The sequence below is a fragment of the Oryza sativa genome, chromosome 4, assembly GCF_034140825.1.
Source record: "Oryza sativa Japonica Group chromosome 4, ASM3414082v1".
Taxonomy (NCBI): Eukaryota; Viridiplantae; Streptophyta; class Magnoliopsida; order Poales; family Poaceae; genus Oryza; species Oryza sativa.
In genome coordinates, this window is record NC_089038.1 from 4,829,479 (window position 1) to 4,851,141 (window position 21,663).

The 21,663-nt window shown below is 40.0% G+C and overlaps 3 protein-coding genes across 25 annotated transcripts; 2 read left to right on the plus strand and 1 right to left on the minus strand.

Annotated features, from left to right (window-relative positions):
* Window positions 1-2,171: 2,171 nt before the first annotated feature.
* On the plus strand, window positions 2,172-6,099 carry LOC4335058 (ethylene receptor 2-like). The gene is made up of 3 exons (NM_001402333.1): window positions 2,172-2,630; window positions 2,854-4,767; window positions 5,138-6,099. The coding sequence occupies exons 2-3, from the start codon at window positions 3,004-3,006 to the stop codon at window positions 5,663-5,665; spliced, it is 2,292 nt and encodes a 763-aa protein (NP_001389262.1). The 5' UTR covers window positions 2,172-2,630; window positions 2,854-3,003; the 3' UTR covers window positions 5,666-6,099.
* A 5,109-nt stretch (window positions 6,100-11,208) lies between these two features.
* LOC136356066 (uncharacterized) lies at window positions 11,209-13,527 on the minus strand. The gene is made up of 2 exons (XM_066309496.1): window positions 12,878-13,527; window positions 11,209-11,551 (listed from the first exon to the last, which is right to left on the minus strand). Exons 1-2 carry the CDS (start codon window positions 13,525-13,527, stop codon window positions 11,209-11,211), a joined length of 993 nt encoding a protein of 330 aa, XP_066165593.1.
* LOC112936051 (uncharacterized) lies at window positions 12,861-21,403 on the plus strand. 23 transcript variants are annotated; one of them, XM_066309328.1, is made up of 15 exons: window positions 12,861-13,809; window positions 14,107-14,191; window positions 14,284-14,418; window positions 14,524-14,629; window positions 14,952-14,982; window positions 15,059-15,164; window positions 15,717-15,783; window positions 16,065-16,167; window positions 16,914-17,013; window positions 18,644-18,711; window positions 19,327-19,387; window positions 19,732-19,830; window positions 19,907-20,004; window positions 20,784-20,915; window positions 21,196-21,403. In XM_066309328.1, exons 1-4 carry the CDS (start codon window positions 13,717-13,719, stop codon window positions 14,571-14,573), a joined length of 363 nt encoding a protein of 120 aa, XP_066165425.1. In that variant the 5' UTR covers window positions 12,861-13,716; the 3' UTR covers window positions 14,574-14,629; window positions 14,952-14,982; window positions 15,059-15,164; window positions 15,717-15,783; window positions 16,065-16,167; window positions 16,914-17,013; window positions 18,644-18,711; window positions 19,327-19,387; window positions 19,732-19,830; window positions 19,907-20,004; window positions 20,784-20,915; window positions 21,196-21,403. The 23 variants fall into 23 exon arrangements, with proteins under 23 accessions (XP_066165425.1, XP_066165431.1, XP_066165430.1 ...); XM_066309334.1 differs by having other exon boundaries at window positions 16,065-16,135; window positions 16,922-17,013; XM_066309333.1 differs by lacking the exon at window positions 18,644-18,711 and having other exon boundaries at window positions 16,922-17,013.
* The last annotated feature ends 260 nt before the right edge of the window (window positions 21,404-21,663 follow it).

Genomic DNA, 21,663 nt, shown 5'->3' on the forward strand with positions numbered 1-21,663 from the left:
TGTAGTTTTTTTATTTGAAAAAAATTGTAGTGTTGAGAGGGAAAAGGGATAGGAGGGGAGAAAACATCTATAGAGAAGAGGAGGTATTTTGCATGCGGACCATTTATGTGGTTCGCGAAAATTTATTTTTGCATGTGGCCCCTTAAAAGGACCACATGGGAAAATAAACTTATTTTTGCATGCAACTCCTTAAGTGACTTACCTGCGAAAATATATTTTTACATGCGGCCCCTTAAGGAGTTGTATGCGAAAATAGAGGTTGATTTTTGCGAACACTATCAATTATGGTCCATTTGCAACTTACAGGGGTCCTCATACAGAAAAATTGTTTTTTAAGTAGTGGTAGCTAATGCCTCCATCTCAAAATATATTAGTAATACAATTTAAGACAGATATGCATATATACTATCTGGTATTAAATTGCCATATTTTAAATAGAAGTAGTAGGTCAGAGTATGCATGCATGCAGCTAATCTTATCTATGATTTCTTTTTGAGATAACGGAAAATGCAACCTTATCTGCATATGTTAGATATGGAGGCTACATGAGGAACACGAGGGTTGATTTAATTAGGATATATATTGTTGGTCAGATACTAAGTGATATGTTGGTTCTTCTTCGCAACGACTTAACAGTGAGTGCTTGCTGATTTGCGTATATTTAGTTAGGACTTGTGGGACCTAATTGATTTTGGGAAGGTTTGTTAATTTGTTTAATTTGATGCTTGGATTTTAGTTGCGTTTCTCCGTCAATTGGACTGGATTGTGATTAATTATTCCTATTAATTGGGTACTTGTGCTGTCACTCAAATTTTCACTATTTAAATATTTTTCTAGTTAAATTCTTGTAAAGGATGTATTTATTTGATGAAAAATCTGACTATAAACAAAGGTGGATGATTAAATAAGAATTAAATATTACATATAAATGTACTCCCTCTGTTTCATTTTATAATTATAAGATATTTCAATATTTTTTCTATAGTCAAACTTATATAATTTATACGAAGTTTATAGAAATACATAGCAATTTTTAACACAAATATACTAGCAAAATATATTTAATGTTAGATTAAACAAAACTAATTTGATATTATATATGTTGCTATATTTTCATATAAAGTTGAGATATTTAAAGAAGTTTAATTTTGAAAAAAGTTAAAGCGTTGGAGCGAGTAGAAAATTTTTGGACAAATTATACTCTAAAAGTGTGCCACAAAACGATCTACAAATAATCGTGGCCTGGTAATCTACAGATACTTAAATAATCTTGAGTGAGGATGATAATTGTGGGCCCTACTAACTGCCATCCAAAGTAGAGGCAAATGACTGGCTCGTTTCAAAATATCAAGGACAAAATCGTAAACCCTACTTTAAAATCACAATTAGAACTAAAAGTGAGGGCAAAAATGTGATTGTCCCCCCCCCCCCAAACAAAAAAAAATAATGTGTGAGCTAGAGGGTTTACATGCCAATATCCCTCCCTAATTCTGTTGGAAAAAAAAAGTAATGTGTGGAGCTAGAGGGCTACATGTCAATAACCTTAACTGCCAACATTTTATCTTTACTTTTTTTTCCTTTAAGAAAAATGACAGTAGGTAACAAATATATTCAGAATTCAGGAAATGATATATGCAGAAAATAATGCTAATAATAAATTAATGATAATTTTCTTTAATACAAATCCGTTGCATCACACGAGTCATATGCTAGTCTAATCCTTAAAAATCCTAGAAACATTATCTAAGTCAACAAATCAACAAATAACTAATATTCTTACATCAGCTACTATAATTCTTCGATGTTGAATAGATGAATAATTACGAATTAATTAAATTGTAAAGTTGAAAAATCGATTTTTTCTAAGAAATTCACATATAGAAAGTTTATATAAAATCACAATGTTCAATAGCTCGGAAATCGTGCAAATCTGCTCACTAAAAAAAATGCTGACTCTATACCGAATACACATCCCTATACGTATAAGTCTATAGGTAAGAATTTTTATATATAGAGAAAATAACCCGCATAAGTTTATAGAGCATATGGTAATTGTGCATCATATGATATTAGGATAAAATGAAGAAAATATAAAGGTGAGAGTAGAGTTTTGGATAAGCAAAAAATCCATCCATCCATCCTTTAAAGCCGTTGGCGGCGTTGGCCGGCCCAACGACATCGACGGCCAAATCCCCCAATCCCACCTTCCGGAAAACCACCAACCCGGCAGCGGTTTTCCGGCAGCCACTGCCGCCGGACAGCCAGCCACCACCGTTGCTGGCTACTCACTCTCACAGCCACAGTGACCGACTCGGCTCGCCTCGCTTGCAGCTGCACCCAACCCAACCTCCTCGCCTTCCTCCTCTCCTTCCTCTTCTCCTCTTCTCTACTCCACTCTGTCCCACGCGCGCACACACGCACGCAGCTTCCTCGGCCTTGGAGGGGTGAAGGGGGGAGGGAGGAGGAGCAGAACGAAGGATCTTGGGGCTCGGGTTGGTCGGGGTATGGATCGGCTCGGCGCGGGTGTCCTAATGCCGAGCTTTCTTGGCAAGATCCATGGCCGCCGCGCGAGAACCCTCGTCTCGTAGACAGCCCTAAAGCCCTCGCGGCAGGATGGTCGGAGCGCGTAGGTCAGCCTTCTCTTCTTCTCCTTCTTCTTCTCCCTGGAATTTCGGTTTCTTGGATTTGCGGTTGCTTCCTCCAGGGTTTCGAGCTCCGATTTTGGGGGGATTTGATTTTTTTTTCTTTTTGTCGATCTCATCTTTTGTGATTAGGGGAGTTTTCACATCCAGATCTTGCTTCGTGTTACTGAAAAAAGAATAAACATGGTTCGTTCGTTTGTTTGATTTGCAGGCAAATCGACGGGGAGGAATCAAGAATCGGGGCCTTCGATCGCTGCAGAAACCGCCATGGACAGCTCCAGCAAGCTCGCGCGAATGCGCCTGTGATAGAAGACTTGTAGTTGGAGAGCTTGCAGAGCCAGATTGTGGAGGAGAAGCAGCGATGCCACCGATCCCATCTCTGTGGATCCGCGTCTTCTTCTCCTGGCTGCTGCTGTCGCTGCCCGCCGCGGCTGCCGCCGATTTCAGCCACTGCGGCGGCTGCGACGACGGCGACGGCGGCGGCGGCATATGGAGCACGGACAACATCCTGCAATGCCAGAGGGTGAGCGACTTCCTCATCGCCATGGCCTACTTCTCCATCCCGCTCGAGCTGCTCTACTTCGCCACCTGCTCCGACCTCTTCCCGCTCAAGTGGATCGTCCTGCAGTTCGGCGCCTTCATCGTGCTCTGCGGCCTCACCCACCTCATCACCATGTTCACCTACGAGCCGCACTCGTTCCACGTCGTGCTCGCGCTCACCGTCGCCAAGTTCCTGACCGCCCTGGTGTCGTTCGCCACCGCGATCACGCTGCTCACGCTCATACCGCAGCTGCTCAGGGTCAAGGTCAGGGAGAACTTCCTCAGGATCAAGGCGCGGGAGCTGGACCGGGAGGTGGGGATGATGAAGAGGCAAGAGGAAGCGAGTTGGCACGTGCGGATGCTCACGCACGAGATCCGCAAGTCGCTCGATCGCCACACGATCCTGTACACCACCATGGTTGAGCTCTCCAAGACGCTCGAGCTGCAGAACTGCGCCGTCTGGATGCCTAGCGAGAGCGGGAGCGAGATGATCCTGACACATCAGCTGAGGCAGATGGAGACGGAGGACTCGAATAGCCTGTCCATTGCGATGGACAACCCGGATGTACTTGAAATAAAGGCAACAAAGGATGCAAAAGTTCTCGCGGCAGACTCAGCGCTTGGGATTGCAAGCAGAGGCAAGCTTGAAGCAGGTCCTGTTGCTGCAATACGGATGCCGATGTTGAAGGCGTCGAATTTCAAAGGAGGGACTCCAGAAGTGATGGAAACAAGCTATGCTATTTTGGTCTTGGTACTACCCGAGGATGGTTCACTAGGATGGGGTGAAGAGGAGTTGGAGATTGTTGAAGTGGTTGCTGATCAAGTCGCAGTCGCCCTATCACATGCTGCAGTTCTGGAGGAATCTCAATTGATGCGAGAGAAGCTCGCCGCGCAACACAGGGACTTGCTGAGAGCAAAGCATGAAACCACGATGGCCACTGAAGCTAGGAACTCCTTTCAGACTGCCATGTATGATGGAATGCGACGGCCAATGCACTCGATCCTTGGTCTAGTCTCAATGATGCAGCAAGAAAATATGAACCCTGAGCAAAGGCTTGTAATGGATGCCATTGTCAAGACAAGTAGCGTTGCGTCAACATTGATGAATGATGTCATGCAAACATCAACCGTAAATCGTGAGTATTTGTCTTTGGTGAGGAGGGCATTCAACCTTCATTCGTTGGTTAAGGAGGCAATCAGTGTTGTAAGATGCCTAACTGGCTGCAAGGGGATTGATTTTGAGTTTGAAGTGGATAATTCTTTGCCCGAAAGGGTCGTCGGTGATGAGAAGAGGGTTTTCCACATCGTCCTGCACATGGTAGGTACTCTAATACAGAGGTGTAATGCAGGCTGTCTATCCTTGTATGTGAATACTTACAATGAGAAGGAAGAGAGGCACAATCAGGATTGGATGCTGCGAAGAGCAAACTTCTCTGGCAGCTATGTGTGTGTTAAGTTTGAGATTAGGATTAGAGAGTCCAGAGGTAATCTTTTGAGTTCGTCATCCAGTCGGAGACTTCAAGGGCCCAACTCTACCAGTTCTGAGATGGGGCTTAGCTTCAACATGTGCAAGAAAATTGTGCAGGTATACTATAAACTCTTTAATGTTCTATGTCTGCAACAAAGCAAAATGTATCAACATTGCTTGATTGTTTTTTTTTTCTCATCTTGTATTACTTATAATGGATCGAGATGTACATTGCTACATGATCACATAGCCAGACTACTCTTGCTTTGCTACTATTATTCCCAATTCAAGGATGTGCATATATGTTTACAAACGCTGTCAGATTGCCAAAACCAGGACAGATTTTTCTATAAAAGATGCGATTAATTGTTTCTCGATAAGTCTAATTTCTTAATCATCAAATTATGCAAGTTGCAATGTCTTGTCTGATGAATAAACTGAAAGAGTTCTTTTTTTCTGATATGAGCCCCCTTTTTTTCTGCTGCAGATGATGAATGGTAATATTTGGTCAGTCTCTGATTCAAAAGGCCTTGGAGAAACTATCATGCTTGCCCTTCAGTTCCAGCTGCAGCATGTGACTCCGGTCTCTGGAGCATCCTCGGACTTGTTCCGATCAGCGCCAATTCCCAATTTTAATGGACTCCAAGTCATTCTTGTGGACAGTGATGACACCAATCGGGCCGTAACTCACAAGCTCCTGGAGAAGCTTGGTTGCCTAGTCCTCTCGGTTACTTCCGGCATCCAATGCATCAACTCCTTTGCCAGTGCTGAGTCATCTTTCCAGCTGGTGGTTCTTGACCTCACCATGCGTACAATGGATGGATTTGATGTAGCTCTTGCAATCAGGAAGTTCAGGGGGAATTGTTGGCCACCGTTGATAGTTGCTCTTGCGGCAAGCACCGATGACACCGTTCGGGATCGGTGCCAGCAGGCAGGAATAAACGGTCTGATCCAAAAACCAGTCACTTTAGCAGCACTGGGAGATGAACTGTATAGAGTCCTTCAAAACAATTGAAAGAGCCTCATGGTTCTCATTTCTTTCAATCTCAATAGATTGCTGTAGCTTGATTAATAGTTACTACGCTACTAGTTTCTGCCAGGTTAGGTCCATACAATCACAAAACATTTGCACAAACAAAATGTATAGGGAGATATTAAAACATCCTGCCTTTACCTTGGTTCCTTGGTGAAGGAAAGAAGGTAGAAATTTTGAAGAGGTCATACAGTTAGAACTTACTTATTCATTTGTAAACCCTATTTAGATTATTAATCATTTGTCAGGTAAATTATTGGTGGCAATTTGCTGATGATAGTTTAGGTTCATGAACTAGACTAGGTAATGTGTTTGGACAAAATCCATGGAGCTGCTGATTTGGTAGTTGCACTTTTGAAATGGATCATGGATAGACATGGATTCAGTGAATGAAATATAAAAATCAAAAGGGACATAACCTGAAAGGTAGATGGAAATAAGACTACAGACAAGTTGCAAGCCTATACTATTGCTGCTGACTTTGTATCTTGAAATTAAGAACTCTTGTTGTCCCAATCTTAATTTGGTGGCCAATGTCCTAGATGCAATGCATCTGTGCATTCATTCTGGTGATTGCCTATAAGACTAGGAAAAGGTTTTAACTTGCCATTTCTTTCGCAGTGACCTCTGTGGCTATATCTGAATCCTCTTTTTTCGTTTTCCCTCTATTGTCAACAAAAGCATGCTATGTTAGCACTTCGGGACTTGATTGGGATATCAGCAACTTCCTAATTGTTGAACTGTCCAATCACAAAAAATCAGGTAGATTGAGTGCACATTTTTCTGATGTTATTTCAGTTCTCAATGGCTGTTAATGTGAAAAACATGTAAACACTTTTGAAATTCTCAAATCTGGTGTTGCTCTACAAACCTGTTCATGGCAGGCAAGTGGTTGCCATTTTCCAGCTTTATTCCACATGCAAGATCCAAACATACAAGTGATTTCAGAAAAACTAAAAATAAGAAGTAAAATGTAAGTTTGATTTTCTGGGGACAGTCTTCGACAGATGTAACTTTTCCTTGGGGAAATCAAACTGATAGACGACAGGTTCCTTCTTTTTAATGTGCATGAAATTTTTCAATCCCTTGGTATTGTCATTTTGACCCCTTATAATTAAACTTGGGACTATATTATTCTGAGATGTAAGACAAATTCTGCCGCCGCCACGTATTCTTCAAACCCAAGCGTTCATTTCACCTGGACTATGGTCATCTGGTATTTTATTGAGAAATTGGCAAGCTGCCTAGCTAAAGAAGGCTTTGCAATTGGACACCTTGAGCAAAGACAACTACAAGTGACCATTGCAGTAGGTATCTAGTACTAGTACTACTGTACTACAAACCTATAATTGATGATTAAATGTGAACTAGGATATATCACTCTAATTTTAGATATTTCTTTGACGGAGAGAGCTTTATACTTGTCTTTCATTGAAAATGTCAGACTTTATGTCCATCTTATAAGAACAGAGAAAGAAACCATTAGCTTCTTCAGACTAATGTTGTGTTCTAATCTACAACTGAAGCTTCCAACTTTCTCGTTTAAAGTGGGCATCTTTCTGAACTGTTAAAAGGTATATTTTTTAAAAAAAAAATTCTATATCAAAGTTTTTTTAAGAAAATCAGATAAAACTATTTTTAATTTTATAATAACTAATACTTAATTAATCACCTCATTTTGCGTGCAAAAAAAATATTCAACCAAAGGCTAGAACCAGCCTTTTTGTTTAGCTACTAGGTACTTTTTATAAGCATGTCTTTCAAATGGTTAACGAGATGATTTTTATAAAACATTTTTATATAGATATTTCTTTTAAAGTTAAATAAATTTATTTTTAAAATTTTATAATAGTCAATAATCAATTAATTATATAATTATATGCTAATAAATATTTTATTTTGCGTGTGAAAAAGCCTAACCTTTTAGTTGTATTTTGACCTCAGCATAAGGCTGACTTTAATGAACTATTCGGCTGGGCTACTTTCTCGTTTCTCATATGCATGGTTTTTAAACATCTTGACGATATGTTTCTTGTAAAAACTTTATACACAAATTCCTTAGAAGAACCAAATAATTATACTTTTTAAATTTGTAATAGTTGATAATCAATCACTAGTTAATGGCCTATCCTGTTCTACCATAGTTAGTGTAGTTGGGTCTATCTCTTCCTCTTGGTTGAAATTTCTTTCAACTGATAATTGGAACTATCAGCCAACTGATCTATCCAATCTGAGCAGAACTAAACAGAATAAAAAGTGACACTACATCTGTACTAGGCTTCATGCAATGAAACAAGGACCAACTTGTGAATTGTGATGATACCATCCTTGCAAATTGCAGTGCTAATCTTGCATCTGTACCAATCCATTTCTGGAGACTCACCTCACCTGTCAAGAAAGTGTCTCTCTGCAGCTACTGAAGATAACACACAATGACCTGCCTATGTACCTTTTTATAATGCACCATCTTAACTTTTTGTGCAGAGGACCTATTTTACTACTACCAAACAGCATTTGTTTTTGTATAGATTGTGATCATAGTGGTGCTGCTGGAAGTTCAAATTAATGTCAGTTGAGTGAGGATGATTTTGGTTTGGAGGGCTTCCATGGGGGGATGCACCTGAAAATCCTTCAGATCTGTGGTTGGGGCTTTCCTTTCCTGTGTGAGCTGGCCATGCCTGCAACTTGACACAATGACACACCCCAGTGTGTGGTATGCTTTCTTGTTAAATGTCACTGCTGCTGCTGTGCCTAAAGAATGCTGGCTCCATATACATCCATCCTTCCTCTGAATTTGTGCTGCCGCTTGTGTGTGTGTTTGTTTGTGTGACTTCACTGCTCTTGACCAAATACATTGGCTCTCTGCCTCAGAGAGGTACAGGGACTGGTCATCACTGTTTGGATGCATATCGACAGTCAGTCTACTGTTAGCTACTCTTTTCGTTCCAAAACATACTCCCTCCGTCTAGTACATATTCGCCGTGGGACGGAGAGAGTAATAATTTAGGATAAGATTATACACATCATAATTTATCCAGATTAATAGTACTATAGATTAATAGTACTATAGTGAATCTAATCCCAATTTAGATTAGAGGCCGGTAGTATCCTAGAAAATGGCTAAACAATACCTGCTGGGCAGAAGTGCAAGCAACTGATGATCAAAATTAGACTAGTTCAGATTAGAAAACCAGAAAGAGTAATTTGAGATCAAGGCATTGTTTAGATTTAAACTTTTTTCTTCAAACTTCAAACTTTTCCGTCACATCAAATGTTTGGATATATGCATGGAGCATTAAATGTGGACGAAAAAAAAAACAATTGCACAGTTTGCATGTAAATCACGAGACGAATCTTTTGAGCCTAATTACGTCATGATTTGACAATATGGTGCAACAGTAAACATTTGCTAATGATGAATTAATTAAGCTTAATAGATTCGTATCGCAGTTTACAGGCGGAATCTGTAATTTGTTTGTTATTAGTCTACATTTAATACTTCAAATGTGTGTCCGTATACTTTAAAAAAATTTGGCACACGAACTAAACACAGCCCAATAGTTCGCAAGCTTTTTGACCTATCCTATGACCAAATACACCATTAGACACATTGTGGCAAGTCGTTATTATTGGATTTAGTCCCACATTGGATATTCAATTACAGCCTCATCGGTTCACTTATGCATATGCTTATCTGTACTGTTTATTAGCAACCAAAAAGTAATTTGTGAGTACAAGTATTATATATATGTTCTTAGTTATTCAAAAGCAAATGATGTAAAAACAAACTGCGCTAAAACAACAAAATCAACTTCAAAATTAAGTTTTAAAATTTAAATTTGGCTTATAAGTATAAGCACAGGTTAAATGATGTTCTCACGCAACTTAGCTTAATTATTCTCTCTAGTTTCATTTTTTTTTACATTTTAGATAATGGCACGGTAACTTTGATTATGGTTAATCTATTATAATATACATACAAAATAAGTAAATATTTGATTATGGTTATCTACTATCTTCATCAGACTACACATCTTTTTCAAAACAATAGAACCAACGGAAGTATGAGCTTAGGATTCTTTTTGGGTGAAAGAGGCTCTGAGAACTTGGTTATGTTTACCTTAGGCCGGCCGAAGATTGTCTTGGAGAGCTGGATCAAATTATTTTTGGGCTAGGCTGGAAAACAAATGAAAAGCCATGTTTGGGCTAGGCTGGAAACAAGCCCACTTGATCCTTTACTGTTTGTCACCAGCTAGGCTGGACCGCTGGAGATGAAGATAGACCAGTAGTAATTGTGTGATTGTGTCCATTATTATAGTTAAGTGCATGTTTCCAAAAAAACAGAGATTTTTGTCAAAAGAATGAATTTATTGAACCTATATATAAAGTGAATTAGAATTTGATGAACCTTCACAAAATACAAAGACCAAAAACTATTCAAACTTAGGAGTATCTTTTATCAAAAACTATCTCATCTCATCCCTCAAAGTGGAAACTCTCTGTATTTGTGCTCTCCCTCAAATAGTACATGGTTTTTGCACAGAGAAGTACAGATAATGGTCGCCACTGTTTGATGCATACGAACAGTCTAAACTGGGATTTACCTCTACTGTTTAGATATTTTTTTGTACCATGTTTAAAAAAATATGATTTTTTTTGTGGATTTTGTGCAAGTCACATGAGAAAAGAATAAGCAAACAAATACTAGGAATGTTATGATAGGAGTTTGTTATTGGGTTTAAGTCCCATATTGTATGGAGCACAGTCTTTTGGACCGTGTATACCCACTATCTTTCGTTATAGCTTCTTTTGAACTGCCTAGGCCCAAGCTAGAGAGATGGATCAGATTATTGTTGGGCTACAAATAAAAGGCCATGTTTCGGCTAGGCTGTTAAACAAGTCCATTAGAGCCTTTACTGTCACCAGTTTTGGCTGGAAACCAAGATACAGCCCATTAGTACTTTGTCTCCGTTATAGTTTCCACAGTAAGTTTAAATTTGATAAAACTCACAAAATAGAAATACCAGAAGCTATTCAAGCTTCTTTATCCACAGCTATCTCATCCCTCAAAACATATTGTTTTAATAGAAAAATTAAGTGATGAATTAGGTCATGGGGTATGATCAATGATGAACCAACCTGAACCTAAAATGGTTTGATTTTATATTTGCTCTGACCAAACAATCTGTAACTCCCTTAACAGTCTTGAAGCACCTTTACCTTAAGATACACTACCTCCGTCCCCTAATATAAGGGATTTTGATATTTTACTTGCACTGTTTGACCACTTGTCTTATTCAAAAAATTTGTGCAAATAAAAAAACGAAAAGTTGTGCCTAAAATACTTTGGATAATAAAGTAGGCACCGTATCTGGTGCAAACCAGGGTTGCTGTGCAACCTTGGAAACTCTCAATCAAGACCACATGATGCTCATCCGATGGCTAGGGACAGAGGTGGGTTACTTTTACACTTAACCGCCCGCACTCATCCAATGCTAACCTCATTTTTTACAAATCCCCTCTCGTCACTTCGTGTGACCGCCACCCTCCGCCTCGCCACTCCCTGCGCGCTTGGCCGCGAACGCGTCCCCGCCCAGCCGGCTCGACGCCGTCGCCGGCCCGCCAAGCTGCGCCTCCCGCCGTCGCCACTCGCCGCCGCGGCCGCGCCCCCGCCCGTGCGCCTCCATGACTCCATCCAGCCATGCGCCGCCGGCCCCGCCACGGCTCAGTGGCAGCAGTAGGTTCGGACCAGTGCCTCTGTTATTGTTCTCGGAGGTTCGGATCGGCGGCGAGACCCTGTGCTCTTCGAGCGCTAACGAGCAGTGGACGGATGTGCAACTTCTGAACCACGCCCGTGCAGGTGCAGCGCTGGAACGCAGCAACTTTCTAAGCAACCAGGCACTACAAATTCCCTGGCCTGCCAATCAAGATTTGTAAACTAGTGTTTCCAATTTAGTTACAGAGAATAGTAGCAAGATTTACTAACTGAGATTGACACTGATGTACGGATTTTGTAATCTGAAATTCTGAAAGATTGTTACTGCAAATATGCAATGGAATTGTGTTATGTCATTTGATAATGAGATTGAGTCAAGTGGAACCATAAAATTTTCAGGATGACAGATGAACTGTCATACTTCTTGTTCTGCATTTTCTGCACATGTGCTAGAGCACAACAGCTTGATACAGGTTTAGTTTCATGTATTGTCATATATTGATGGCAAACATGTCTCGGATAAGAAGCTCTTGTTGCAGTTCATATTTTGGCAGCATCTGCCGGACTCCATGGTGGCAGCGGCGTGGCCGAACTCCATGGCGGCAGCGGCCCGTGACCTCAGAACGGGCGGGTTTGCGACACCCTCACTGACATGGCGTCGGCGGCACAGTGAAGGGGCGCCGGCGAGTCGCGGGTGGGCGGTGGCGAATCGCGTGCGCCACATAAACGAAACGACGCGGGGCGAGCAGGTGGACCGTGGACGGACGCTAGGATTAGGGGGGGATTTGCAAAAAAAACAGATTAGCAGAGCTAAGGGTGGGCAGTTAAGTGCAAAATTAGCCTATCTCTATCCCTAGCGATCGGATGAGCATCCTGTGGTTTTGATTGAGAGTTTCCAAGGTTGCATAGCAACCCTGGTTTTTACTTGATACGGTGCGAATAAAGTAAGTCACAAATAAAATAAATAATAATTCTAAATTTTTTTTGAATAAGACGAATAGTCAAACAGTGCAAGTAAAATGTCAAAATCTTTTATATTAATGGACGGAGGGAGTATATAAGTAGTGGTTAACCTAAACTTGCTTTACTGTCATGCCAGGTTTCTCAAGCAGGAGTCAACATTATTTTATTGTTAGTGTGCATAGATTCTCCAGGAGAAGTTGGGAAAATTAAACTTTTTTTTGGCGCCGTGGTTCCAAATTAATGTCACGTGTTTTATGGAGTCAATGGTCATTTTTCCAACATATGAAAACTACTCCACGTCGGAAGGGGCGGACGCTGGGCGTGTCCACGTCGGATTTTGCTACAGTAGCTACAGTGCGAGGTTGGATTTTTGCGAAAAAACCCTCCGATTCTTCGTAATCAGGTATAGGCCCCTCGCGTACTGTGTTTGAACAGAAAAAATCGCGGACAGGGGATTCGTTGTGATATGTGGAAGACGAGGGGCTTTTTCGAAAAAATACGCCCACTGCGCATACCCCTCAAACCCTAGCCGCTTGCTCTCCCTCTCTCGCGCCGCTACCGAGCACTGCCGCCTCCGCCTCCCCCTCAGGCCGTCCCCGTCGCCTCGCGCCGCCGCCTCCACCCCCGCCTCCCCATCGCGCTGCCGCCTCCGCCTCCCGCCGTCCCCATCGCCGGCCGAGCTGCCGCCGTCTGTCTCCCCTCCGCCCTCTCGTCCCCCACTCTCTCCCTCTCCCTTTCCCTCTCCCTCCACCGTCTCCTCCCCCACCCTCGCCTCCGCCTTCCCCTCGCGCCATTGCCTCCGCCTACGCAGCCGCTGTCGTCGCGTCACCGTCTCCAAGCGCCTCTGCTTCCGCCTCCCCCTCGCGTCGTCGCCATCGTCGTCCCCGTCGCCCTGCGCCGCTGGCGCCATCGCGTCGCCGTCTCCGCCTCTGGCCTCCGTCAACGACGAGGTCGGAGCGCCGACGGCTGCATCACAGGCGGCGCGAAAAGCTGAGGGGCCAATCCTGGCGGCGGGACTGCCGCGAGGTTCCGGACGCATCAACTCGAGGGGGAGACGGCGGAGGGAGTGGGGGTTGAGGCGCGCGCGGTCTTCATCCTCCCGGCGCCAGATCTGCTTCTCATCTCCACAAGGACACCCCAGCCCACCACTCATCGGCGTCGACATGGTCGTCGGCGTCGCCCTCACTGTCGCCGTCGCCAACAGACTGCGTTAAGAAGCCACTCCACCACCAGCAGCAGCAGGGGCATCCACCGTACGCCGCACCAATGCCTTCCCCTTCCCTCCCATCTGTGCCCTCTGGGTCACAGGTAGTCGCTTCATCGGCAGCCGCATTGCCGTCAATGTACAAGGCCAATGACCAGCAGCGAGCAACTCATGGCACCAGAGACGGCGGCGATGACGGTGACTACTAAACTCTTGGCACAGGAGCTTACAAAGGATTTGCAGGTTTGTGTGAGTTGTTCTTTTAAGGTTGCCATGAGGAATAGTTAATCTCGTTTTTCCCCTATACACCATGAATTGTTGCACATCAACATTGACAGTGATTTTCATTTTTTTATTAATGCAATGGAGCAACCTAAGGATTATACCAATTTACCAGGTGCTCTAATGCCACTGTTGGTGATGAAATTTTGAGAGACCCTAATCTTGCCATGTTTATGATGTTCTACAGAACCTGCATCCATTCCATCTAAAAGAACTCATCAGCTGGGATTGAAGTACTGATCAGATCTTTTTTTCTAGGTGAACTCGAGAAGAAAGTTCGAAAAATGGGACATTGCAATCACAACATCGGAACCTAATATCAACACTATGCTCATTGCCATAGGTTCTCCCATTTGTATAGCATTTAGAGATTTCTTTTTTTTAAAAAAAATTGTGAACAATTTCCATAAACTCACATCAAGGTGTCTCATGCAGTGCCAGGTAAAGAAAGGGACTACAATGCTTATTCAAAGGATTATATGTCTTCCATAGTGAAGCAGTCATGCACTAATACTAGAAGCTGCTTTAGAGATGGAGACATCCCGTCAAAAATCTCCAATTACCCAATGAGTGAGCCATTTTTTCCCCATGATTACTTACTATTTCAGATTTGTATTTCTATACATGTGGCACCTTTTCATTCCAGTGTTTTTTTGACTGGGCTTTTCATTCCAGTGTTGTGCCTGAGGATCATATACATGACTCTGATCAATCCTCCACCTTAGCTGGTTGCTCTGCTTGCTGTGACCATGCCACGACATCCGAAAACACAGAGGACCAGGTTGGTTAGCCATATTTCACACTCGTTGCACTCTGAACAATCAATAGAGAATCACTTCTAGCAATCTATTATGATTCATTTCCAGATGCATTAATCTATTCTCTTTGTTAGTACTTTTCTTGGTATTTTAGGTTTTCTTGGGGCTTAGTTATAGAATAGGGTTTTGGAGTGGGTTTGTGGAGGGGTGATTAGAAAGTTGAAACTCTTTTGCCGCGAATAAATCTGCAGTAACATGCCTATCATTTCACTTCAGAGCCAATGCATTTGGGTAATGTCTCAAAATTTGTTTTGTATTTGGTTGTTTCGGCTTTTTTGGTTGAAGGAATCTGCAATATATCATGCTTCCCCAATGAGTGAGCCATTTTTTCCCCATGGTTACTTACTATTTCAGATTTGTATTTCTATACATGTGGCACCTTTTCATTCCAGTGTTGTGCCTGAGGATCATTTAAACGACTCTGATCAATCCTCCACCATAGCTGGTTGTTCTACTTGCTGTGACCATGCCATGACATCCGAAAACACAGAGGACCAGGTTGGTTTGCTATATTTCATACTCGTTGCCCTCTGAACAATCAATAGCGAATCACTTCTAGCAATCTGTTATGATTCATTTCTAGATGCATTAATCTATTCTCTTTCTTAGTATTTTTCTTGGTATTTTAGGTTTTCTTGGGACTTAGTTATAGAATAGGGTTTTGGAGTGTGTTTGTGGAAAAATTTAGAAGCTTCACATACTGGATGAATTTTTTTAGTAGTTAGCGTATTGGTTATTGGCAGTCAAATTTTTTTAGTACAACTGGTAGGAGGATGAGCTTATATTTGGCACTATTATTCAGAAGATGTTAATCTCAATCTCCCATTTTACTGTACTTAATGTTTTCTTAAATGTTAAATACTTAAAATGGGACTGCAGTTGGTCACTGATGGTTGCTTGATAGCCATAAGGAAAAGAGAGACAAAAATAATGAATTCATGCAGAGGTTTCAGTCAATTGCAAATAATATGAGATTGGTTGACTTAAAATTGAGGATGGTGTGGTATGATGAGCCTCTGTTGATCTGATCATTTTCCTTTTTCATGTCAGGTTTGACACCTTTGGATTGCATACCAGAATTTTCCATGTTCTTCAGCTCTCAATAACTCATCTTCAGGTAATATGATGGTAGTCCAGGTTTTTAGATGATTTGCATCAAGGGGTGAAAATAAATTGATCAGCACAGCAACATTGATCTTTCTTATGGGTTGTTGCTTTAGCTACCACAATGCTTATTTGCAAGCTCGTGATGTGTTGCAAGATCTAGAGTAGTCTAGCGAAACCTATGTCATAAGTGCCACAATTCCAAACCGAACCTCCCCCAGTGTATTGTTCGATGTGGCTGCTATAGTTTTTTACTAAAAGTATGTAAATTTATTTGTTCTATGGCTTGTGTAGAGGAGAAAGGGAAGTGAGGAAAATTTGTAAGTGAAGAATTTGACAGATTGCGATGGGCACCAGTTATGCTGGTAATTTTCTTGAACCTGACACTAATTTCAGGGTACGTACATTCTTAATCCAAGCCACAACAATGTCTGAGTGGTTTTATATGTCGACCATCTGTAGTGTCTTCTTAACTGTTCATTCTGTCTCACCAAGACTAAAGAATGCATTTCTCTTTTACCTATGTGTATTCAGTACTATGAGGTCAGATATGCAGATATACTTCTTCTACTTCATAAATTTGTGGAATACAAATAAGCTAGGGTGAAGATAAATATGTCAGGTTAAACTATCCGTGGATATAAAATATGTCATCAAGCCTTAGATTTTTCAAGATTATCAGGAAGTGTATATTTCAGACTATGTATTTACTTTATTTTGTTTCAAGTGATGTAAAGCCATATGAGTTTTGGTCTTGTTTACATTGTATCGGTCCAGAGGTTTTGTTCCTTAGAATCATCTTCCATTGTATGAGCAGCATATTCCAAGCTGCTCCTTTAAAGGAATCACTCGCTTTCCATATATGCAGTATATTTTTATTACACGATAACATCACTATTAATTGGTATCTATATGGAAATTAAATCATGCCAATATATCCAGTGAAACCAAGTGCTATTGGTTGATAGCAGTAAAGATGTGTTTTCTCTGGCATTTTAAGTTGCAGTGTTCTGATGACTTCTAATTACTAATGATGTGATGCATAAATTCTATGGCTGGTTCTGTTATTTCTTTTTATTTGAATGTAATTTGCTTCAATGAATTGATGTGGTTAAAGGAGAAAATATTTAAGGCCATGTTTAGTTTCTCAGGGTCCAGGAGTTGAAGCCATGCAAACATGCATCATGCTAATGTCGTCCTGAGCTTCCAGATTAGGCCCTGCTGTATTGATCAATATATTCAGGTCAGTTGAGGCTCTAAATTAATTCTGATGATAATTTTTATTCTGCTGTATTTGACGGGCCTCATGCATCTGAAGATCTGGATTACTGTGGCCGAATTCGTGTTCTGATTTTGGGGTGTAAAATACTGAAATCAATACGGCTGTCCTTGCTTTCATGGGGGGTATTTGGTGATTTGGTTACTTCGATTACATCGAGTTGGAATGTCAATGCTCTCTGAACCTCGAATTTATTACTGGGTTACCGCATTAGATTATTGGCTTCGCAAGCTGGGGCTTGTGCAAATGATCCTGCGTGAAATATGCACATAATTTGCTTCCCTAGACGAGTTTCTGCTAACTATTCTATAGATCATTTGCATAACCCAGCAGCCAGCTGTTTCTCTCTTCTTCCTTTTTCCCCCTCTGAACATGTTTACTTAGGTCAATTTCCAGACATTGAAATGTCTTGCAAGATCAAAATTCAAGGTTAGTCCGCTCATTCTGTTTTGAGAGAGTTCAAGGCTAGAAGAGTAAAGTTAGTAAGCAAATAAAAACGATGCAAAGAATATACTTGATCAGAGCTAAGAATGCTCTCATAAGTCATAAGTCTGAACTCCCAGAAATAAAACGTCAAGCTCTTCGAAACATGATATATGCCATTTAAACCTTAAGTGCCCCTTTCAGTTTTAAGAGTAGAAGCCATGTCTTCTTGGATGCTGTCTTTTGATTTTCTGTCAAATGGATCGTCTCCTTTCTAGAGATCTAAAATAGACTTGCACAAAAGCATGCTGTGTATGCTCCCCAATTCTTCTCCTTCAACTACACAAAAACACAGAAGATAAGCTTATTAATGAAGAGCGGAGTGTGCCTGTTTAAATTTTACCTGGAACTAATATGAAATGAAATAAGCAGCAATAAAACGTGACAGGGATTTATCATGGCATTGAAATGCTACCTCACAGTGTTACATGATTATGATGTTTCTTTCTTCTTTCTTTTCCTTTTGGCATGATAAAATGAAAACATGATAAAAGTTGGTTTAATTATGAAAAGGCCATGGATTTTCTACAGCATTATCTGTGATGACTTATTTGCTACTCTTCATGCACTCAATGCTAACCAAATGCATGAATAGAATGAGAAAATAGTCCCAGGTATTGGGAAACTATATCAGACACATGCCCATTCATTCTAACAACATTTCAGTTTGATTCTCAAAATTCTTCATGCCATCAAAATAAATACTATCTGCACTGTCTCAAATCAACTACAAAGCTGTCAATAAAAAAAACGACAAAGAAAGGAAAGAAAAGGTGAAGATAGAGCTTACTACTTATTTTAAGCACATGTCTTGATTCTCTTGAGGGCTCAATCACGGACCCCTTTGGTAATTTGTATTCATCCTTGAAAAGTGAAATGAAACTGTGGAGACCAAGGTGTCAGACAGAAGAAACTTGTGTAGTTATCATTTTAACTTGACAAAGGTATGCTAAGATTGGAACTTACGCATTAAAAAAAAAGTGGAACAACATTATTTACTAAACAGAGTGACAAACCTGAAACTATAATATGATTTATTTTTCTCAGCTGATGATTAGTTCTGAATCAGTATTGCTCTTCTTGACAAATGACCTCTCTCTCTCTCTCTCAGCATGATGACAGCATTATTTCTATACATGGGGATATTGTGTATCCGGATAAGAATAGCATTATTTGTAGGTAAGACATATAAGAAGTAAATATATTTCTAATTTATAAACTGAAAATGTATTATTAAGTGCTTTAACATGTCATATGCAGAAGTTGCTGGAATGCTAGATAATCTTGTCCTCTTTTAAACATAGCATGGGAATTATAGTAGAATCAAGATGCTTTCCTTTGCTTGGTAAAAATGTTTTGGACTGCATTTCAGAACTCAGACCATCATCTATTTCAGTGTAATTACATTATTCTGCAGAAAGACACACAAAACTATCATGGAAATATGGAATAGATAGTTCTATATTTATAAGGCATATAGTTCTTAATTCTTTTAATCAAGCCGAGTGCTATTTTGTGTGGTTCATTAATTTTTGCGTTACCTGTAAAGCTGTGGTTTATATATTTCTTTGGGAGCTAGGTTCACTTGGTAATATAATTGACTGATAGTAATATACAATGGTTGCACTTTGAATGTGCTGAGAATGGGGTCACCTTGCATGCTTTTTTATATTCTTAAATAATGATGAATTTTCATGTGAATGTATGTATAGCATCCACATTGTTCATGTCACTGATTAGGAAAAATGTATTATTTGTTCATGTATATCTCATTTGTTCTCTGTGTTACTATAGGCTGGAGGCTATAGAAAAATATTTCAGCCTTGAAATAGTCAAGGACATTGTGGAAGCCATGGTGAGTGATGCTTCAGTTGTTTTATACTTCCAAATGGTGTGAGATGATATGTGCTCCTTTTCATTTGAACATGAGTAAGCAGAATGTTGTTGATTGGTACAATAGCTTTCAAGGCTACATTTTATTTCCATCTCATTATTTACTCAAATGAATCTCGTGGATATTTATTTTTTGGAATTATCAAGTATTTTTTTCAAATATAGTAGTTATCGTTACCGTTTTGGCATAGATTTTGTTCCTTAGGCTACCTTTTAGTTTGATCTTGAAGGTTTTGGTTCCATATACATAAATTTTGCTTATGGTTCAAAACTTTTAAGGAGATGTTGTTGTAAACTTGTAATCAGGAAAGTGAAGCATCTAAGTTAGATGAGGATTGTTGTACCTTGGCCATGAAATGATTGAGAGAGCCCTATCCAGTTCTGTTGAGAGCCTCACAGTGTTTGGTAAGTAAAGAAAATAGAAAAGCTCACACTGCCATTGCCGATGGCTGACAGATTTTATTATATGCCTGTCCTACAGATGAATTGCAAGCTACAAATGCTTTGCTGTAGATATGAATTGCAAGCTTACAGAAAAGGTTGTGCACTGTGGGCTAAAAAGTCCCATTAACCAGGAAGGTGAGTGTTGTTTTTCTCCTTTAATATAAGAATTTGCTACCTCAATTTTGTTTTACTCATGTCAGCACTGAGATATAATACTGATACATGGATTGATGCTGAATTATATACATACTATTTCTCTAGCTTTTACTCATACGATTAAGATTTCTTTTAAATGTCAATATATCTTCTTTTTATGTATTTAAGCTTCCCTTTGTGCTTTTATTTTTTGTTTGCCAGTTGTTTATGTATTTCATTTAAGAAAGGTGTATGGATTACATGTATATAATCCTCGCAAAAAAATGCATGTATATATTGTGGATTTAGCCATCTATTTTCCCTGCTCTTTCATGCTTTCAAAAGGGCCAGCGGTCATTTGGTATTGTGTGGGTGCTCTGCACATGACTATTTTTATAAATATGTAAATCATGTTTGCGTATCCCTGTATCTTATGCTAGACGTTGATTAGTTTTCAGCAAAAAATTGGGAAGTTATACTTGGTTGAAATTAGTATTTTGTCTATGGTTGTCATAAATATATCAAAAGCTCTAAACTAGAAAAAAAATGGTATCCCCAAATCTAAAATATTTCCTGCATAGTTCACGTTAAATGAAATGGCCTCATGCATATACAGATGAGTATCTAATGTAATGATTCACTCATTTACCAAAAAGATAGTAGAATATTATTCATCATAGAATGCTACCATCACCACCACTATTTTTTTATATCAGTAAAAGATGGAGCCTTTGGAGATTTATTAGTTATTAAGTTACTTATGCTTTTCTCACTTTCAGCTTGAAGGATACTAATATTAGAAATTCCACAAATGACACAATAGATATGCTACAACTTTGGCTCTACTTACACTACCTGTATATGACTACAAAACTGCAGCTGTGAGAAGATAGAATGGCATCACTTCAAGGGTAAAATCCTATTTTTTTTGGTTTATAACTTGATGAATGTGATTTTGCATAATACTCCTATATATTGCTGCTACCTCATAAAAATACATCCATGGATCAATGTTCCTCTAGCACTGATAGGCCTAGAAACAAGGTTGTCCTTTTTTCCCTTAGTGTATGCGCACTATGATAAGATGTTACTATTAGGGTATTAGTATGTACCTGCAGGTCTGCAGGTTCTTTTGAATGTGATTTAATTAGCTAATGTTTGCTTTCATTTCAACCTGTTTACATTTTTCAGGATGTGATGCGATGCTGAATCTAATATTGGAAAGTCGAGCCCTTTGTTCTTCAATTGCCCTATTTGCAAAGATTATGACCTTTCAATTTGTCATCAATTATTTATGACACCAATGCATTCTCTTGGTGTATGCACCAAAGCAATTTGTACGCGGAATTACTTATATTTTTTATATAATGAAAGCATTGTGTTCATGTTTGAATTAAAAGTCTAACAAACTGAGGTTTTAGTAGGGGATGCTTTGCATTGATAATAAAGTGCCCATTACTTTGTAGTTACATGGGATATTTGTTGCATAGGATGGATTACTGACTCAACTCTGATGTCATTGATATACACAGGAGAGTTAATATAGAATATATGATATTACTAATATATTTATCAATTGATTGCTTTAGTACATGGACGTGTTTTAGTGTATGCAGGCGGCGCGCAATGGCGCGCCCCAGCATCTAGTGCATATGAAAA

What these genes read in the sequence shown, in the direction of transcription:
- LOC4335058 (NM_001402333.1), top strand. Translation starts at nt 3,004, where the DNA reads ATGCCACCGATCCCATCTCTGTGGATCCGCGTCTTCTTCTCCTGGCTG. An exon ending in TGTGCAAGAAAATTGTGCAG is followed by an intron (nt 4,768 to 5,137) that starts GTATACTATAAA and finishes TTTCTGCTGCAG; the next exon opens with ATGATGAATGGTAATATTTG.
- LOC112936051 (XM_066309328.1), top strand. Translation starts at nt 13,717, where the DNA reads ATGACCAGCAGCGAGCAACTCATGGCACCAGAGACGGCGGCGATGACG. An exon ending in AGCTTACAAAGGATTTGCAG is followed by an intron (nt 13,810 to 14,106) that starts GTTTGTGTGAGT and finishes CTTTTTTTCTAG; the next exon opens with GTGAACTCGAGAAGAAAGTT. An exon ending in CACTATGCTCATTGCCATAG is followed by an intron (nt 14,192 to 14,283) that starts GTTCTCCCATTT and finishes TGTCTCATGCAG; the next exon opens with TGCCAGGTAAAGAAAGGGAC.
- LOC136356066 (XM_066309496.1), bottom strand. Translation starts at nt 13,527, where the DNA reads ATGTCGACGCCGATGAGTGGTGGGCTGGGGTGTCCTTGTGGAGATGAG. An exon ending in AAGCGGCTAGGGTTTGAGGG is followed by an intron (nt 11,552 to 12,877) that starts GTATGCGCAGTG and finishes GCTGCGTTCCAG; the next exon opens with CGCTGCACCTGCACGGGCGT.